Source organism: Balaenoptera ricei, chromosome 6, assembly GCF_028023285.1.
Source record: "Balaenoptera ricei isolate mBalRic1 chromosome 6, mBalRic1.hap2, whole genome shotgun sequence".
In the NCBI taxonomy this organism is placed as follows: Eukaryota; Metazoa; Chordata; class Mammalia; order Artiodactyla; family Balaenopteridae; genus Balaenoptera; species Balaenoptera ricei.
Genome location: NC_082644.1, coordinates 30,693,792 through 30,715,314, shown reverse-complemented (window position 1 = coordinate 30,715,314; position 21,523 = coordinate 30,693,792). Strand labels below are relative to the sequence as shown.

At 36.8% G+C, this 21,523-nt stretch overlaps 1 protein-coding gene across 4 annotated transcripts in view; it reads right to left on the bottom strand.

The window, feature by feature from the left end:
• The window catches only part of CENPP (centromere protein P), a 224,912-nt gene extending 203,401 nt beyond the window's left edge, over positions 1–21,511 (bottom strand). For all 4 annotated transcript variants that reach the window (XR_009503622.1, XM_059924405.1, XM_059924404.1 and 1 more), the window contains exon 1: positions 21,130–21,511. Coding sequence is in view for 3 of the 4 variants with exons in the window: in XM_059924405.1 (XP_059780388.1) it covers positions 21,130–21,236 (107 nt within the window). In the remaining variant the exon portion in view is untranslated. The remainder of the gene's footprint in view (positions 1–21,129) is intronic.
• Positions 21,512–21,523: the final 12 nt, after the last annotated feature.

Sequence of the window (21,523 nt, the reverse complement as noted above, 5' to 3'; positions counted from 1 at the left end):
AACAAACCTAACCAAGTTATAATACCATTTTTCTACATATTAGAAACAGCTATAAAATAAATTATAACAGGAGTACTTTGTAAAATTAAAATGTCTGTTTAGGCTGGAATATTTAAAGTGTTCCAACCTAAATGTCTGATATCCCAAGACACCTCAAACTATTTTAAAAGATATGATGAACCTAAAAACAAAATAAATCAGCTACCTTCAACTTCTAAAACAAGTGAAGTATCACAGAGCATTTTATACTAAGAAAGAGATTCTTGCGAAATTGAAGAGAATAGAGGCAAAAATTCCAAACGAATAACGAATAGCATAATCTCTAAACAACACTGTGATCAGATATTCTGCACTGAAAACATATAGCTCTGTTTTCCTTGAAAAAAGTAAAATTTCAGCAAATAATCACAATAAATGATATTTTATTTTTTGTAATCCTTTCTTGCCATCATGCTATCAGCCACATTCTACACTGCTGACTCCCACTATCTTAAACATGCTTTCCTTTCCTTCTGGGGCATGATTATCCTGATTCTCATTCTACATCTTGGGTCTTCCACTGTCCCTGCCTTTTGTCTCCGGTGTTAGAAGAAAACCCTAACACTCTTGCCTCTGCTCTTCTGAATATGCATTCTCTCATTCCAGAAGAATATTTGATGATTAATCTTAGCTCTTTTATGCCAGTAACTCCTAAAACACACCTTTAATCATCTCTCTTCTTCCTGCAAGGTAAATTTAACTTGATAAAGCATCAAATGTTTTCTTCTTCAAATTAGTTTTTCCTTCAAATTTCCCTACTCTTGTTAATGATAAAATCTGTCCCCTGATATAGCAGGTTCCATTTCTTGAGGGTCACCCTTGCTCTATTACTCCTCTCACATCTGGATCTAAGGTCATCTTTTCTGCTCCCCCACATAGCTATCCCTCCTTTTCTATTTCTAATTCCACTACATTAGCCTATGTTCTTACGACCATATACCATGTCTATAAAGAATAACCTAACTATATCTTCACACTGGTAATTCAAAACTTGTATAAAGCCCGTAGAAACTTTTTAAACTTTGTTTTAATGCTAATTTAAAATATCACTATAAGTATATTCTATGTCATCTGAGAGACTACAACATGCTCTTTTGTATTTGTGTTTTGAAAATTAAATAAAGCTAATGAAAAAAAGAACAGAGGTAATCTTCATATAAATGAGTTCCTTCCAAGTGAATACTAAACAATAACACAGCAAACTACGGATGAAAATTTCAAGGTATTTCCAACAGAGCAAACTGATAAGAGAACTAAGTAATCACATTAAAGGATAGATATGCAGAACTCAAGAAAGAACTTGTGGCTGAGAAAGGGAAAAATGCGGAGTTATTGTTTACTGGGTACAAAGTTTCTCTGTGGGACAATGAAATTATTTTAGAGATGGATAATGATGTGATGGTTGCACAACAATGTGAACTAAACTATATACTCTAAAAGGGTTAAAATGGTAAGTTTTATGTTATGTATATATTACCACAAAATAAAAAGATAACCTGCATATTCTCATTCATAGCAGTAACTTACTTTGAGCAAAACATCATTGGTCCATTACAATTAATGATGCTATTTTGAATGAATTGGGGATATGGGTTTTATGGTTTTATAGTTTTATTTATTATTTGCAAATTTGTCTTAGTAGCATATATTTTTTTGCCCAAAATTAGATGTTCACAAGAAGATTTTTTTCTTTTAAAGCAAATCTACACAAGACTTGAGTTTAAAACTCAATGATCTAGGATTCTATGAAGATGGCAGAGTAGGAAGCACCAGGAACCTATCTCCCCAACTAGGAAGCAATTGCAGTGGCAGAATCTGTCTGATATAACTTTTTTGGAACTCTGGAGACTGCTGAAGGCTTGCAACTTCATGGAGAAGGCTTAAACGTACATTACAGTAAATCGTGGGCAATTTCAGCTCTTAGCACAGTAGTAGCTACCCATGCCCCCTCCAACAACATGGCAGGCAGCTGTGCACATGTTCTTGAAGCCACCTGCACACAGCTTAGGGGAGCAAGAGTGGGCAAAAAGGACTCTGTCCCCCAAATATTGAGTATCTGTGCTCCAGTTGCTGATTGCGGCTGCTGATCACAGAGATGCAGACAAAGAGGAGGGTAGTCACTGCTGCAAGCCCCTACCCTCTGGCTGAGGTAGCATTAAGGATATTTAAAGAGCTGTTGCTTTTTGTTTCCCACCGTCATTTTTGCCTTTTCCTTTTCAGGAGTCAGACATTAAAGACTAGGACATGAAAAATCAAACTAAATATTTGGGGAAAGTTAGAAAATGATTGCACATACCCAAGTAAAAGCTCAGAAAAGACATAATTAGACATTAAGTTTACACTTCAGGCTGATCCTCAGCACACAGACAGCCTACAACAACAACAACCTAAAACAATAACAAAAAAGTGTAAACACTGGGGAAAAGGGGGGAGAATCTGATTTCCAGAGTTACCACATTATTAAATTAAAATGTCCAGTGTTCAACAAAATATCAAAAGGCATACAAAAAACAGAAAAGCATGGCCCATTCAAAGAAAAAAAAATATTCAAAAGAATCTGTCCCTGAAAAAGACTTAATGGCAGATATATCAGACAAAGACTTTAAAACAGAAGTCTTAAAGATGCTCAAAGAAATAAAGGAAGATGTGGAGAAAGTTAAGAAGACGATGTGTGAACAAAATGGAAAACATCAGTATAAAGAAAGAAAACCAAAAAGAAATTCTGGACCTGAAAAGTACAATAACTAAAATGAAAAATTCGCCAGAGGAATGCAAAGGCAGATTTGAGCAGACAGAATAACGAATCAGTGAACTTGAAGATAAGACATTGGAAACGGAGACTGAGGAACAGAAAGAAAAAACACTGAAGAAAAGCAAACAAAGCCTAAGGGACCAGTGGGACACAACCACAAGGACCAGCGTATGCATTGTGGGAGTACCAGTAGGAAAAGCAAGAGGAAAAGGGGAAGAGAGACTATTTGAAGAAATAATGGTAAAGGGCTTCCCTGGGGGGCGCAGTGGTTAAGAATTCACCTGCCAATGCGGGGACACAGGTTTGAGCCCTGGTCCGGGAGGATCCTACATGCTGCGGAGCAACTAAGCCCACACGCCACAACTACTGAGCCTGCACTCTAGAGCCTACGAGCCACAAATACTGAGCCCGCATGCCACAACTACTGAAGCCTGCGCACCTAGAGCCCATGCTCTGCAACAAGAGAAGCCAATGCAATAAGAAGCCCGCGCACTGCAACGAAGAGTAGCTCCCGCTCGCCACAACTAGAGAAAGCCTGCATGTAGCACCAAAGACTCAATGCAGCCAAAAATTAAAAAAAAAAAAAAAAAGAAAGAAAGAATGGTAAAAAGTGTCCCAAACTTGATGAGAGACATGAATGCTAACATTCAAGAAGCTCAACTAACTCTAAACAAGATGAACTCAAAGAGGGTCATAATGAGACATAATCAAATTTTCAAAAACCAAGGGTAAAGAGAGATTTTGAAAGCAGCAAGAGAAAAGCAAATCATCACATACAATGGATCCTCAATAATATAAGAGCAGATTTCTCATCAGAAGTTTTGGAGGCCAGAAAACAGCGGGCCAATATATTCAAAGTGCTAAAAGAAGAAAACCATCAACCAACAATCCTTCTGGCAAAATTTTCTTTCAAAAGTGAGGAAGTGGGACTTCCCTGGTGGTCCAATGGCTAAGACTCCGAGCTCCCAATGCAGGGGGACTGGGTTTGATTCCTGGTCAGGGAACTAGATCCCACGCGCTGCAAATAAGAGTTCACATGCTGCAACTAAAGATCCTGTGTTCCGCAACTAAGACCTAGTGCAGCCAAATAAATAAATATTAAAAAAAAAAAAGTGAGGAAGAAATCAACACATTTTCAAATAAACAAAAACTGAGGAAGTTTGTTACCACTAGACATGACCTCCAAGAAATGCTCAAGGCAGTCCTGTAAAGTAAAATAAAAGTACACTAGACAGTAACATGAAGCCATGTGGAGAAATAAAGATCTCAATAAAATTAGTATATGAGCCTATAAAATCTACTAGTATTGTAACAATGGCTTGTAACTGAACTTCTTTTCCTACATGATTTAACATTTTAAAAAATTAGTCTAAAGGTACTATGAGTATAACTTTCATCTGTAACTCCAAATCACGTTTTCTACAAAATTTAAGAGATGAATGCATTTAACAGAATTATGAGTTTATGTTCAGGGGTCACAAAAGTATAAGGATGTAATTCTGTGACATAAAAAAACAAAAACAATGGAGATGGAGCTGTAAACAGGCAGAATTTTTGTATGTTATTGAAATGTGGGTATAAATTCAAATTAAGAGTGTTGTAACTTTAGCATATTATTTATAATCCCTCTGATAACCACAAAGAAAATAGCTAAAGAATATATATCAAAGCAAATGAGAAAGAAATTTAAGCGCTTCTCAAAAGACAGAAATGCAGGAAATGAGGGACAAAAGCGCTTAAGGGCGCACACAAAAAAAACAAAGAGCAAAATGACAGAAATAAATCTCTCCTTATAAGTACTTATTTAAATGTAAAGAGGTTAAATCCTCCAAACAAAAGACTGAGTTTGGAAGAACTGATAAAACCACAGGCTTCAACCATATGCTGTCTATAAGAGAATCACTTTAGATAAAAAGACTAAAAGTGAAAGGATGGAAAAAGATACTCCATGCAAAAAGGAACCGAAAGAGAGCAGGACTGGGGATACTAATATCAAACAAAATAGACTTTAAGTCAAAAGAGGTTATAAGAGACAAAGAAAAAAAAAAATATATATATATATTAATGAAAGGTTCAATACAGCAAGACATAAAAATGATAAACATTTACAAACCTAATTAATGACAGATATCAAAATACAGTTTTCCTTCAGTATCTGTAGGGTACTGGTTCCTTGACTCACCACAAATACCAAAATCCATGGATGCAGAACCTGTGGATACGAAACCTGCAGATACAGAGCTGACTATATTTCAAAGCAAAAACTGAGACAGTTGAAGGGAGAAATAGTTCTACATTAAACGTTCAAAGTGGCTACATAAGAGGATCATGAATTCACCTCCTCCCATAGTCACACCAAATCTACACCTACATATGAAACAATTTTCTCTGAAAGAAACCCAAAAACTAGCTGAGCAACTCCTACACATCAGGCAAATGAGAAAAAGCCTACGTTGAAATGGATAGTAGAGGCTGAGACACAATCCACATAAAAGCCACCTGTTGCACGGCAACCCACAATCAAGAGGGACTAACAACTCTGACCTGCTCCCTGAGGAGTGAAAGGTGTGAACACCACAGCTGGCACCCCAAATTTTAAGACCAGCACCTGAGAGGCAAGCCCCTAAAATATCTGGCTTTGAAAGCCAACAAGCCTTGTGCCCATGAGATTTACAAGGCTATAGGGCAGGGGTCTCCAAACTTTTTGGCACCAGGGACCAGTTTCATGGAAGACAATTTTTTCACAGACTGGGGCGGGGGGTGGGGGATGGTTTCGGGAAGATTCAAGCACATTACATTTATTGTGCACTTTATTTCTATTATTATTACATTGTAATATATAATGAAATAATTATACAACTCACCATAATGCTCACAGGAGGCAGAGCTCAGGTGGTAATGTGAGCTGGGGAGCAACTGTAAATACAGATGAAGCTTCACTCACTCGGCCACCACTCACCTCCTGCTGTGCAGCCCGGTTCCTAACAGGCCACAGACCAGGTAGTGGTCCGTGGCCCAGGGGTTGGGGACCCCCACTATAGGGAACCGAGAAACAGTTCTTAAAGGGCTCATGCATGCAGACTCACCTACCCCCGAACCCAGCACAGAGGCAGCCAACAAAAAAGCAACCAGTGTTTCTGTTTAAGAGGCCTACTTCCTTACCTTAAAGCTTTGGCCTGAAGGCTTCTAATTTAACATCATACAAGAGCCTATTTAAATACCTTCAAAGAAAGAGGCCAGAGCATCACCTTTGTACTCTCTCTGTCTTACTCCATATCACCAGTATCTCCTGGAAAGGAGTTTGTGCACCCTCTGGAACCCTGATTTTTGTGGCTGCTGCCCAGTTGGACACCTCTTATTCACTGGGCTCTGGCAGTCAACAGAACTTACAGCAGAACTTATTGTGGGTCCCGTAGCACTGTAACAAAAGGAGAAATAGTTCTTAAATGACTAATGGCCCCAGGGCACAGTGGAGATACAGCAGACTAAAATGCACTCTTAATCTTACTGTGAAAGAGACAAATAAGCTTATCTTCAGAACTGGAGCCTGAGTGGCAGGCTTATCATTAAACACACATTCAGGGCCCAATTACAATCCTCTGCAGAGACTGAGGAGGCCAGAGGATGCTACCCTTCATGCTTTCCATCTGACCAGGCCCCAAGTCATCAGTGTCTCCAAGACAGGGGCTTGTGCACCCCAACTGTTGTGAATGCTGTCCAGAGGACACATCCCTTTATAGCCTGGCTCTGGTGGCCAGAGGGCTTACGTTCATGAGTTCGAAAGAAAAGTAACAAACGAAGAAACACTTCTTACCTGGCTATTACCAGGGCTCAGGGCAGAGGGAGCAGTCTTCCCTGAAAGAGGTATATTTGCATACTTTAAAAGCTCCTCCCTGAGCTTCTTCTTGCCAATCAGCCTGAATCTACCTGCTGACTGAGAACCTCCCCTTTGCAACACTGACAAGTCTTGAGGTACCCTCAACTACTGGGAGCAGCTAAGAATAAATAGGTTGCTTGGACAACACCAAGGTATGAGAGAAAACCAAGACAGAGTTGAACAATAAAGTTCATCTACTACACGAGGTCACTCTTCCAAGACTGCAAGAAAGGGCTGTTTTATCTAATACATAGAAACCAACACAGAGAGTCAAGAAAATGAAGAAACACAGGAATATGTTCCAAATGAAAGGACAAGATAAAGCCTCAAGAAAAGACCTTAATCAAATGGAGGTAAGTGATTTACCTTATAAGCAGTTCAAAATAATGATCATAAAGATGCTCACAGAGCTCAGGAGAACAATGGATAAACAAAATGAGAATTTCAACAAAGAGAGAGAAACTATAAGAAAATACCAAGTAGGGGTCATAGACCTGAAGACTACAATAACTGAACTGAAAAATTCAATAGAGAGGTTCAACATCAGACTAGATGAAACAGTAAAAAGGATCAGTGAACTTGAAATTATGGCAATATAAGTTATCCAATCAGAGCAGCAAAAAGGAAAAAGAATGAAAAAAAAAGCTAAAATAGCTTAAAAGACTTATGGGGCAACAACAAATGGACCAGCTTTCAAATTATAGGGGTCCCTGAAGGAGAGGAGAGAAAGAGGCAGAAAACTTATTTGAAGAAATAATTGCAGGAAACTTTCCTAACCTGGGGAAAGAAACAGACATCAGATCTAGGAAGCATAGAGAGTACCAAATAAGAGGAACCTAAAGAGACCCAAGTAAGAGGAACCTAAAGAGACCCACATCAGACACATTAAAATTAAAATATCAAAAGTTAAAGACAAGGAGAGATTCTTAAAAGCAGCAAGGGAAAAACAACTTGTTATGTACCAGGGAACCCCAAAAGACTATCAGAGTTTTCGGCAGAAACTCTGCAGGCCAGAAGGAAGTGTTATGATATATCCAAAGGCTGACAGATGAAAACTGCCAACCAATAATACCCTACTGGCAGAGTGATCCTTCAGAAGTAAGGCAGAGATAGTTTTCCAGACAACCAAAAGCTAAAGGAGTTCATCATCACCAGATAGGCCTTACAAGAAATGTTAAAAGAACTTCTCTGAAACAGAAGGTCAATAAGTAGAAGCAGGAAACAAGAAAGTATAGTTCTCACAGGTAAAGGTAAATATATAGAAGAATTCAGAATAATCTAATGGTGCAATGGTGGTAGGTTAATCACCTAAAAGCTAATATGAAGGTTGAAAAACAAAAGTAGTAAAAATAACGATAAATACAACAATTTGTTATGGTATACACAATATAACAAGACCTAAATTGTGACATCAAAAACATAAAACATTGGGGGAGGGAGTAAAAATGCAGAGATTTAGAATGTGTTAGAACTTAAGTTATTGTCAGCTTAAAACAGACAGTTATAAACATGTTTTATGTAACCCTCATGGTACCCACAGAGCAAAAAGCTACAGTAGACACAAAAAGATAAAAAGGAATCTAAGCATACCACTATAGAAAATCACCGAATCACAAAAGGAGAGAGCCAGAGATGAAGAAAGGAGCAATGGAATTACAAAATTTCCAGAAAATAAAATGGCAATAAGCACACACCTATCATAAATTACTTTAAATGCAAATGGACTAAATTCTTCAATCAAAAAGCACAGAGTGGCTAACTAGATTTAAAAACCAACAAAAGACCCATCATGCTGCTTACAAGATACTCACTTCAGATGTAAGGACATACACACTGAAAGTGAAGGGATGGAAAAAGATATTCCATCCAAATGGAAACTAAAAGAAAGCTAAAGTAGCATATTTATATCAGAAAAAAAAGGCTTTAAGACAAAGTTGTAATAAGAGACACAGGTGGTCGTTATATAATGATAAAGGAGTTAATCCAACAAGAGGACACACTGGTAAATATTTATGCACCCAATATAGGAGCACCTAAATATATAAAACAGTATTAACAGACTTTAAAGAAAGAAATAGACAGCAATACAACAGTAGGGGATTTTAGCACACCACTTACATCAACATGTAGATCATCCAGAGAGAAAATCAACAAACAAACATTGGTCTTAAATGACACATTTAGACCCTAAGAACTTAACAGACATAGACAGAATATTCCACTCAGAAGAAAGACTACACATTCTTCCCAAGCACACAAGGAACATTCTCCAGGATAGGTCATATGTCAAGCCACAAAACAAGTCTTAATAAATTTAAGAAGACTGAAATTATATCAAGCATCTTTTCCAACCACAATGATATTATACTAGAAATCAATTACAAGAAAACTAGAAAATTCACAAATATATGGAGATTAAACAACATCCTACTAAACATGACTGAATGAGTCAAAAGAAAAATCAAAAGAGAAGTAAAAAAATACCATGAGACAAATGAAAACAGAAATAAACACACCAAACTATGGGCTGTAGCAAAAGTCATTCTCAGAGGGAAGTTCATAGCAATAAAAAGCAGTAACAAAAAATCTCAAATAAAAAACAAATGAAGCCCAAAGTTAGTAGAGGGAAATATCAAAGACCAGAGAAGGAAAAGAATGAAGTACAGCCTAAAAATGTGATAGAAAAGATCAAGGAAACCAAGAGCTGGTTAGTCAAAAAGTAAACAAAATAGACAAAACTTCAGCTAGAATAATCAAAAAAAAAAAAAAGAGAGAGAGAGAGAGAAGATACAAATAAAATCAAAATGAAAGAAGAGACATTACAACAGACACCACAGAAATACAAAGGAAACCACTCACGTCATAAGAAGGTATGAAAAATTATATGCCAACAAACTGGACAATCCAAAAAAAACAGAAGAACTTCTAGAAACATAGAACAAGACTGAATCATGAAGAAACAGAAAAACTGAACAGACAATTAATAATAAAGAAATTGAATTAGTGTTTAAAATCCTACCTACAAACAAAAGTCCAGGACCAGATGGCTTCACTACTGAATTCTACCGACTATTTAAAGAAGCAAACCAATCCTTCTCTAACTCTTCCAAAAAACAGGAGAGGGAAAACTTACACAATCATTTTATGAGGACTTTACCCTGAAACCAAACTCAGACATGAACACTACAAGAAAAGAAAATTACAAGGCCAATAACCCTAATGAACATAAACGTAAATCCTCAACAAACCATTAGCAAAGCTAATTCAGCAATACGTTAAGCAACATACACCAGGAACAACTGGGATTTAGTCCAGGAATGCAAGAATGGTTCAAATCTGCAAATCAGTGTGATACACCCCATTAACAGAATGAAGGATAAAAACCATGTGATCATCTCAATAGATGCAGAAAAGTGTCTGACAAAATTCAACATCCATTTATGATCAAAACTCTCAACAAAGTGGGTACAGAGGAAATTTACCTCAAAATAATAAAGGCCACATGACAAGTCCACAGCTAACATCATACTGAACAGTGAAAAGCTGAAAGTTTTTTCTCTGAGTTCAGGAACAAGACAAAGGATGCTCACTTTCACCACACTTATTCAACATAGTAATGGAAGTCCTAGCCAAAACAGTTAGACAAGAAAAAGAAATAAAAGGCATTCAAATCAGAAAGGAAGAAGCAACACTGTAACTATTTGCAGGTGACATGATATTATTTAGAGAAAACCCCAAAGACTCTACCATAAAACTGTTAAAACCAGGAAACAAACTAGTGAAGTTGCAGGATACAAAACCAATACAAAAATCTGTTGTGTTTCTATACACTAATAACAAACTATCAGAAAAAGAAAATAAGAAACCAACCCCATTTATAACTGCCTCAAAAGGAATAAAATACCTAGGAATAAATTTAACAAAGGAGGTAAAAGACCTATACACTGAAAATTATAAGACACTGAAAAAAGAAACTGACAAAATACTAATATTTGAAAAGATATTCCATGCTCATGGATAAGAAGAATATTCTTTAAATGTCCATACTACCCAATGCAATCACCAGATTCAATACAATTTCTAACAAAATTCCAATAGCATTTTTCACAGAAGTAGAAAAAAATCCTACTGTTTGTATGGAACCACAAAAGACCTGGAACAGCTAAAGAATTCTTGAGAAAGAACAATCCTGGAGGCATCATAAGTCTTGATTTCAAACTAGATTACAAAGCTATAGTAACGAAAGCAATACAGTATTGGCATAAAAACAGACACATAGATCAACAGAAGAGAAAAAAGAGCCCAGAAATAAACCCATTCATACATGGTCAATTAATTAATGACAAAGAAGCCAAGAATACACAATGGGGAAAGGACAGTTTCTTCAATAAATGGGTTGGGAAAACTGGACAGCCAGAAGCAAAAGGATAAGGAACCACTATCTTACACAATACACAAAAGTTAACTTAAAATGGATTAAAGACCTGAAACTATAAAAATCCTAGAAGAAAACATAAGCAGTGAGCTCCCTGACATTGGTCCTGTCAATGATTTTTTGGATTTGCCACCAAAAATTTAGGCCAGAAAAGCAAAAATAAACAACAAGTGGAACTACATCAAATTAAAAAGCTTCTAGACAGCAAAGGAAACTATCAACAAAGTGAAATGGCAACATATGGAATGTAAGAAAATATGTGCAACTCATTTATCCCCTAAGGGGTCAATATCCAAAATGTACAAGGAACTCATACAATTGAATAGCAAAAATCCACATACAATCAAAAATGAGCAAAGGATTTCAATAGACATTTTTCCAAAGAAGACATACAGAAGGCCATGAGGTACATGAAAAGGTGCTCAGCATCATTAATCACCAGGGAAATGCAAATCAAAACCATAAGAAGATATAACCTCACACTTCTTACAATGGTTATTATCAAAAATGCAAGAAATAACAGGTGTTGGTGAGGATGTGGAGAAATAAGAATACTTGTGCACTGTTGGTGGCAATTTAAATTGGTACAGCCACTACTGAAAACAGTATGGAGGCTCCTCAGAAAGTGAAAAATAGAACTACCGGGGAAATTGACAGTAACACAATAATAGTAGGGGACTTTAACACCCCACTTTCACCAATGGACAGGTCACTCAAAATGAAAATAAATAAGGAAACACAAGCCTTAAATGACACATTAAACAAGAGGGACTTCATTGATATTTATAGGACATTCCATTCAAAAACAACAGAATACACTTTCTTCTCAAGTGCTCATGGAACATTCTCCAGGATAGATCATATCTTGGGTCAAAAATCAAGCCTTGGTAAATTTAAGAAAATTGCAATCATATGAAGTATCTTTTCTGACCACAACGCTATGAGACTAGATATCAATTACAGGGAAAAAACTGTAAAAAATACAAACATATGGAGGCTAAACAATACACTACTAAAAAACCAAGAGATCACTGAAGAAATAAAAGAGGAAATCAAAAAATACCTAGAAACAAATGACAATGAAAACACAATGACCCAAAACCTATGGGATGCAGCAAAAGCAGTTCTAAGAGGAAAGTTTACAGAAATACAATCCTACCTCAAGAAACAAGAAAAATATCAAATAAACAACCTAACCTTACACCTAAAGCAATTAGAGAAAGAAGAACAAAAAAAACCCAAAGTTAGCAGAAGGAAAGAAATCATAAAGATCATATCAGAAATAAATGAAAAAGAAATGAAAGAAACGATAGCAAAGATCAATAAAACTAAAAGCTGTTTCCTTGAGAAGATAAACAAAATTGATAAACCATTAGCCAGACTCATCAAGAAAAAAAGGGAGAAGACTCAAATCAATAAATTAGAAATGAAAAAGGAGAAGTAACAACTGATACTGCAGAAATACAAAGGATCATGAGGGATTACTACAAGCAACTATATGCCAATAAAATGGACAACCTGGAAGAAATGGACAAATTCTTAGAAAAGCACAACCTTCCGAGATTGAACCTGGAAGAAACAGAAAACATAAAAGGACCAATCACAAGCACTGAAATTGAAACTTTGATTTAAAATCTTCCAACAAACAAAAGCCCAGGACCAGATGGGTTCACAGGTGAATCCTATCAAACATTTAGAGAAGAGCTAACACCTATCCTTCTCAAACTCTTCCAAAATATAGCAGAGGGAGGAACACTCCCAAACTCATTCTACAAGGCTACCATCACCCTGACACCAAAATCAGACTAAGATGTCACAAAAAAAGAAAATTACAGGCCAATATCTCTGATGAACATAGATGCAAAAATCCTCAACAAAATACTAGCAAACAGAATCCAACAGCATATTAAAAGGATCATACACCATGATCAACTGGGGTTTATCCCAGGAATGCAAGGATTCTTCAATATATGCAAATCGATCAATGTGATACACCATATTAACAAACTGAAGGATAAAAACCGTATGATAGTCTTAATAGATGCAGAAAAAGCTTTTGACAAAATTCACCACCCATTTATGATAAAAACTCTCCAGAAAATAGGCATAGAGGGAACCTACCTCAACATAATAAAGGCCATATACAACAATAACACAGCCAACATCATTCTCCATGGTGAAAAACTGAAACCATTTAAACTAAGATCAAGAACAAGACAAGGTTGCCCACTCTCACCACTATTATTCAACAGCATTTTGGAAGTTTTAGCCACAGCAATCAGAGAAGAAAAAGAAATAAAAGGAATCCAATTCGGAAAAGAAGAAATAAAACTGTCACTGTTTGCAAATGACATGACACTATACATAGAGAATTCTAAAGATGTTAACAGAAAACTACTAGAGCTAATCAATGAATCTGGCAGAGTAGCAGGATACAAAATTAATGCACAGAAATCTCTTGCATTCCTATACACTAATGATGAAAAATCTGAAAGAGAAATTAAGGAAACACTCCCATTTACCAGTGTAACAAAAAGAATAAAATACCTAGAAATAAACCTACCTAAGGAGACAAAAGACCTGTATGCAGAAAACTAAAAGACACTGATGAAAGTAATTAAAGATGATACAAACAGATGGCGAGGTATACCACGTTCTTGGATTGGAAGAATCAACATTGTGAAAATGATTATACTATCCAAAGCAATCTACAGATTCAGTGCAATCCCTATCAAACTACCAATGGCATTTTTCACAGAATTAGAACAAACAATTTCACAATTTGTATAGAAACACAAAAGACCCCGAATAGCCAAAACAATTTTGAAAAAGAAAAACGGAGCTGGAGGAATCAGGCTCCCTGACTTCAGGCTATACTACAAAGCTACGGTAATTAAGACAGTATGGTACTGGCACAAAAACAGAAATACAGATCAATGGAACAGGATAGAAAGCCCAGAGATAAACCCACCCACATATGGTCACCTTATCTTTGATAAAGGAGGCAAGAGTATACAATGGAGAAAAGACACCCTCTTCAATAAGTGGGGCTGGGAAAACTGGACAGCTACATGTAAAAGAATGAAATTAGAACACTTCCTAACACCATACACAAAAATAAACTCAAAATGGATTAAAGACCTAAATGTAAGGCCAGACACTATCAAACTCCTAGAGGAAAACATAGGCAGAACATGCTATGACATAAATCACAGCAAGATCCTTTTTGACCCACCTCCTAGAGGAATGGAAATAAAAACAAAAATAAACAAATGGGACCTAATGAAACTTCAAAGCTTTTGCACAGCAAAGGAAACCATCAAAAAGATGAAAAGACAACCCTCAGAATGAGAGAAAATATTTGCAAACGAAGCAACTGACAAAGGATTAATCTCCAAAATACACAAGCAGTTCATGCAGCTCAATATTAAAAAAACAAACAACCCAATGTAAAAATGGGCAGAAGACCTGAATAGACATTTCTCCAAATAATATATACAGATTGCCAACAAACACATGAAAAGATGCTCAACATCACTAATCATTAGAGAAATGCAACTCAAAACTACAATGAGGTATCACCTCACACCGGTAAGAATGGCCATCATCAAAAAATCTACAAACAATAAATGCTGGAGAGGATGTGGAGAAAAGGGAACCCTCTTGCACTGTTGGTGGGAATATAAATTGGTACAGCCACTATGGAGAACAGTAAGGAGGTTCCTTAAAAAACTAAAAATAGAACTACCATATGACCCAGCAATCCCGCTACTGGGCATATACCCTGAGAAAACCATAATTCAAAAAGAGTCATGTTCCACAATGTTCATTGCAGCACTATTTACAATAGCCAGGACATGGAAGCAACCTAAGTGTCCATCGACAAATGAATGGATAAAGAAGATGTGGCACATATATACAATGGAATATTACTCAGCCATAAAAAGAAACAAAATTGTTATTTGTCGTGAGGTGGGTGGACCTAGAGTCTGTCATACAAAGTGAAGTAAGTCAGAAACAGAAAAACAAATACCATATGCTAACACATATATATGGAATCTAAAATAAAAAATGGTTCTGATGAACCTAGGGGCAGGACAGGAATAAAGACACAGACGTAGAGAATGGACTTGAGGATACGGGGAGGGAGAAGGGTAAGCTGGGACGAAGTGAGAGAGTGGCATGGACATATATACACTACCAAATGTAAAACAGCTAGTGGGAAGCAGCTGCATAGCACAGGGAGATCAGCTGGCTGCTTTGCAACCACCTAGAGGTGTGGGATAAGGAGGGTGGTAGGGAGATGCAAGAGGGAGGGGACATGGGGATATACATATGCATATAGCTGATTCACTTTGTTACACAGCAGAAACTAATAAAACATTGTAAAACAATTATACTTCAATAAAGATGTTTAAAAAAATTACAACAAAAAAAAGAATAGAACTACCATATGATCAGCAATTGTACTGCCGTGTATTTATCCGAAGGAATCAAAAACACTAACTCGAAAAGATATATGCACCCCAATGTTCACTGCAGCATTATTTATGATAGCCAAGACATGGAAACAAACAAAGCATCCATTGATCGTTAAATGGATAAAGAAAATGTGGCCTGTATATACATGGAATATTACTCAGCCATAAAATGAATGAAATCTTGCCATTTGCAACAACATGGATGGACCTTGAGGGCATTATGCTAAGTGAAGTCAGACAGAGAAGGACAAATACTATATGATCTCACTTATATGTGGAATCTAAGAAACACCAAAAAGAACAAGTTCATAGATATAGAGAATAGACTGGTGGTTGTCAGGGGCAAGGGGGTGAGGGGGCGGTAAGGGAAATGGGTGAGGGTGGGGTGGTCAAAAGGTACAAACTTCCATTTATGAAATAAATAAGTCATGGGGATCTAATGTACAGCATGGTGACTATAGTTAATAATACTGTATTGCATATTTGAAAGTTGCTAAGAGAGTAAATCTTCAAAGTTCTCATCACAAACAATTTTTGTAACTATGAATGGTGATGAATCTTAAGAATTTCTTGTGATCATTTTTTTTATATATACAAATGTGAAATCATTATGTTGTACACCTGAAAGCAAAGTAATGTTATATGTCAATTACAGCTCAGTAGAAAACAAAATAACAGTTGGAGACTTCAATCCCCCACTTACAATGATGTATAGAAGGACCAGACAGATTAATAAGTGACAGAAAATTTAAACACCACAGTACACCAATTAGGTCTAACAGACATATATAGAACACCCTACACGACAAGAGAATACAAATTATTTTCAAATGCAGGTGGGACATTTTCCAGGATAGATCATATACTGGGCAAATAATTGAGTCTCAATGGATTTTAAAAGACAGGTATTCTACAAAGTATTTCCTCCAACCACAACGAGCTGAAGTTAGAAATCAGTAACAGAAGGAAAACTGAAAAATTCACAAAATTGTGAAATTAAGCAACACACTTTTAAATAACCAATAAAGAAGAAATCCCAAGGGAAATGAAAATATATTTTCATTCGTCTTTAAGGCCAATGAAAATGAAAACACAACATATCAAAACTTAGGAGACATAGCAAACATAGCACTAAGGACATTTTATAGCTATAAACACTTAAATTAAAAAAAAAAAACAAGAAAAAAAACAAGAAAGATGTCTAATGAACAACCTAATGGTAAAACTTAAGAAACTAGAAAAAGAAGAATGAATTAAACCCAAAGCTAGCAGAAGGAAGGAAATGATAAAGATTAGAACAGAGATCAGTGAAATAAACATTAAGAAATAGAGAAAAATCAATGAAACTAAAAATTAGCTCTTTGAAATAAAATCTGAAAAGAATTTTCACTTTTACAAAAAGAAGGTGAAAAGTGAAAATAGCGTTTGGGGTTTGTTTTGCAGCGAGACATCACAGAGGCAACATGCACCCTGAGCAGTGAGAGTGGCACCACCAAGCTCCTACCCCAGAAACTACACTCAGCATCTCAGCATCAAAACTGCCATAGCTTTGAACTGTGTCTGTGAGCATTTGTGCTGTATCTTGATTTATTTTGTGCATCTGTTAGCAAAATGTGTCCTGAGGTAACTGCTTCTTTGCTTTACACCATTTTGACTTACAAAAGGTTTCATTGGAATGCTTTATTTTCGGATAGTGGGGGGGAAACTGTATTTGAAAATTTCATAATAAAAACCACTCAAAAAAACCAGGAACAGAAAGAAATTATCTCACCATAATAAAAACCATATATGGACAACCCACTGCAAACATCATACTCCATGGTGAAAGACTGAAAGCTTTTCCTGTAAGATTAGGAACAAGGTAAAGATGCAGCTTTCACCACTTCAATTCAACATAGTACTGAAAATTCTAGGTAGAGCAGTTAGGCAAGAAGAAGAAATAAAAGGCATCTAAATTGGAAAGGAAGAAGTAAAATTATCTCTGTTTGCAGATGGTATGATCTTAAATGTAAGAAATCCTAAAGATTCTACAAAAAAACTGTTAGAACTAATAAATGTATTCAGCAAAGTAACAGGATAACAAGTCATCACATAAAAATTAGATGAATTTCTATACAACAATGAACAATCTGAAAAGGAAATTACAAAAACAATTCCATTTACAATACCATCAAAAAAGAATATAATACACAGCAATAAACTTAATCAAGAAGGTAAAAGACTTGTACAATGAAAACTACAAAGCATCACTGAAAGAAATTAAAGAAGATATAAATAAATGGAAACACATCTCATGTTCATGGATTAGGAGGTAATGTTATTAAAATGTCAATATTACCCAAAGCAATCTACAGGTTCAATGCAATCCCTATCAAGATCCCAATGAGGTTTTTTATTTTAAAAATAGAAAATGCCATCCCTAAGATTCATATGGAACCTCAAGGGATTCCCAATAGCAAAACAATCTTGAAAAAGAACAAAACTGAAGGATTCATATTGCCTGATTTCAAAACTTATCTCAAAGATACAGTAATCAAAACTGTAGTACTGGCATAAAAACAGACATACAGATCAACGTAATAGAATACTTAGAGAAGCCAGAAATAAACGTTCACATATATGGTCAAATGATTTTTGACTAGCATGCCAATACCATTCAAATTGTGCTGGGAAAACTGGATATCCACATGCAAAATAATGAAATTGGACCATTACCTAACATATACAAAAACTAACTCGAATTGGATCAAAGGTGTAAACATAAGACCTAAAACAATAAAACTCTAGGAAGAAAACGTAAGACAAAGCTTCACGATATTGGATTTGGCAATGATTTCATGGATATATTCAATACCAAAGGCACAGGTAACAAAAGAAAAAATAGACAAATTGGACTTCATGAAAAAAATTTTAAAATGTACATCAAAAAACACTATACACAGAGTAAAAAGGCAACTCACAGAATGGGAGAAAATATTTGTTAATTGTATATCTGATAAAGGATCAATATCCAAAATATATAGAGAAACTCCTAAAACTCCACAACAAAAACCCAAACAACCTGATTCAAAAATGGGCAAAGGATTTAAATAAACATTTCTCCAAAGAAGATATACAAATGGCCAATAAGTACATGAAAAGATATTTAACATCACCTATCATTAGGTAAATGCAAGACAAAACTACAGTGAGGTACCACCTCATACCCATTAGGATGGCTACTATCAAAAAAGAGATAACAACAAGTGTTGATGTAGATGTGGAGAATCTGGAAAACTTGTGGACTGTTAGTGGGAACGTAAAATGGTAGAACCACTGTGGGAACCAGTGTGGTGGTTCCTCAGAAAATTAAAAATAGAATTAACATATGATCCAGCAACTCCACTTCTTGGTATATATCCAAAGAATTGAAAGCAGGGTCACAAAGAGATATTTGTTCACCCATGTTCATATCAGTATTATTCACAATAGCTAAAACATGGAAGCAAACGAAGTATTTATTGACAGATGAATGGATAAGTAAAATGTGGTATATACATACAAGAAAATATTACTCAGCCTGAAAAAGAAAGGAAATTCTGCTATATGCTACAATATGGATGAAACTTAAGGATATTATGCTGAGAGAAATAAGCCAGTCACAAAAAGATAAATATGTATGATTCCATTTATATGAAGCAATAGAGAAGTCAAATTCGATGGAGACAGAAAATAGAATGGTGGCTGTCAGGGGCTAAGGGGAGTTGGGAAATGAGAAGTTATTATTTAACGGGTATGGAGTTTTAGTTTTACAAGATGCAAAGAGTTATGGAAAGGGATGGAGGTAATAGTTGCACAATATTATGAACATTATACTACTGATATGAACACTGAAAAATGGTTAAGATGATACATTTATATGTATTTTACTGAAACTGAAAAAAAAAAAGCTTGGTACACAGGTCCTAAACTTCTTTCTCCATCATAGTGAAAAGAAACTTTATATTAAATCCAAACACCTTGGACTCTTCCGACTTTCTCAACTTGATCATTGAGGAGACTCAGATTACATGGATAGTCTACATACTATCCTGAGCTAAAAATGACATACTGTGGCCAGTAAAGAAATCATCTTTCATCATGGTGCTTCCTCAGACTTTCTGAAGTGCATAAAATCATCAACGGTCAAGTTAAAAAGTAGATTCCGACTCAGTAGGTCAGGGTTGGGCTGAAATCTGTATTTCTGTTCAACCCAAGTGATGCTAAAGCTTCCAATCTGTGGAGCACCCCTGGAGTAGCAAGCATTCTGATACATTTACACCCTCACTTGCGGAGGAACATATTTGTTCCCTGTTCACCTACTTCCCTCTCCTCTTCTCTCTTACTAGTTACAGCTTCCTCTACCTTCATGATCCCTTCCAACATGCATGCAAACATTTTCTTTAGAACTCCTCCTTCCCAATTTCAACCAACTCTTGTCCAGTTAGTTCAGGAAAATCTTATTCTCTCTGCATCTATGTCAAATTAGAATTGACTAAAAAATGAAGACAGTTTCTGCTTTTCAAGCAGCTTGCAAGCTTGAGACAATAGGTACATAATTAACTGTCATGGACCCCCTTCTCTCCTTCTCCAGTTAAGCAAAGTGCCTGGGCTTTGAAGTTTGATTTTTGGATTCCAATCCAGCTCTAACACTTACCTTCTCTGAGACTTCAGGAAAGCAACTTAATTTCTCTGAGCCTCAGTTTCCTAACTCTAAAACGGGGTTAACAACAGCACCTAACTCAGAGGATTGTCGTAGGTATTAAAAAGAGATGATGTACGTAAAGACGTTTGCATCTCTCAGTCTAGCACTTAGTAAGTAATAGACAGACCATGGCTATTGGTAGTAACAAAGACGTTATGATGCCACCGCTCTATAGTAGACGGCACTCTTCAGTTATTTCTACCTATTAGTGCATATGGCTCTGTTCGCCTTTAAACAGGGAGTTCCCCCACTTCCTTTACAGGGATGCTTCCCCTCCTGCAGTATATGACAATCACCTTCGCAGCTTTTGCCAAATTCTCCTATAGACTACATTGCCTAGTCTTCTTTATATCAACTTACTCTTTTACCTAAATTATTTCTCAAAGGAAATTTCGTATCACTACCGTAAGCGAAAAATCAGTATCACTTGCCACAGTTAGGTGACTCATAAAAACAAATACCATGAAACCAGAGTTTTTAAATTCCAACTAGATACTGCTGCCCACTAAAGGCAAGATTGCTAAGGAGATAAGCAAGACTTTCACCTTGATAGTTACTAGCAAGAGAACACCTTAAAATGAAATGAAATGAAACACCTTAAATGAAAACACCTTCCCCATGAGTGTGATTAAATCAGTTAATATATGGTAATACGTTTACAACGGGGTCCACGCGTGTACTCATCACTCTCAGCCCTGTTGGAACAGACAGATAACGAGTTCCCGCCCACGTCTGGTGCTCGGGAAAAGTCTGTGGGGAGGTCCGGGGCGCCTGGAGTAGAGATCTTCACCCTTCCCACTGGGCCTGAGGAAGGCCACGTACCGAACTCGGGAGGTGTCTTCCCCGGGCGCCGGCGGCTCCACGCACGCCCGCCTCAAAGCGGTGATCTCGGCTTCCAAAGCGCGGGCCTCAGCCCGCTGAGAATCCATAGGGCCGCGCTAACGGGAAGCTGCCTGACAGAGGCGCGCCACGTCCTGTTCTTCAAGCCTCGCGCGCTGCTGGCGTCGACCATCCCGGAACTCGGCGGGGGAGGCAGGGGAATGACGCGCGATTCCCGCGCTTATAACCCGCGCTCGCAAGCATCCCAGCCTCGTTGCCATCCCTGCTTACGTTTCCACAGCTGTCCCCCAGCAGTCCCTACGCTTCAAGAGAGTTGACTCCCTCGAACCCAAAGCCCGAGGACATACCTACCCACCCCGACTTGGTGGCGCCTTGG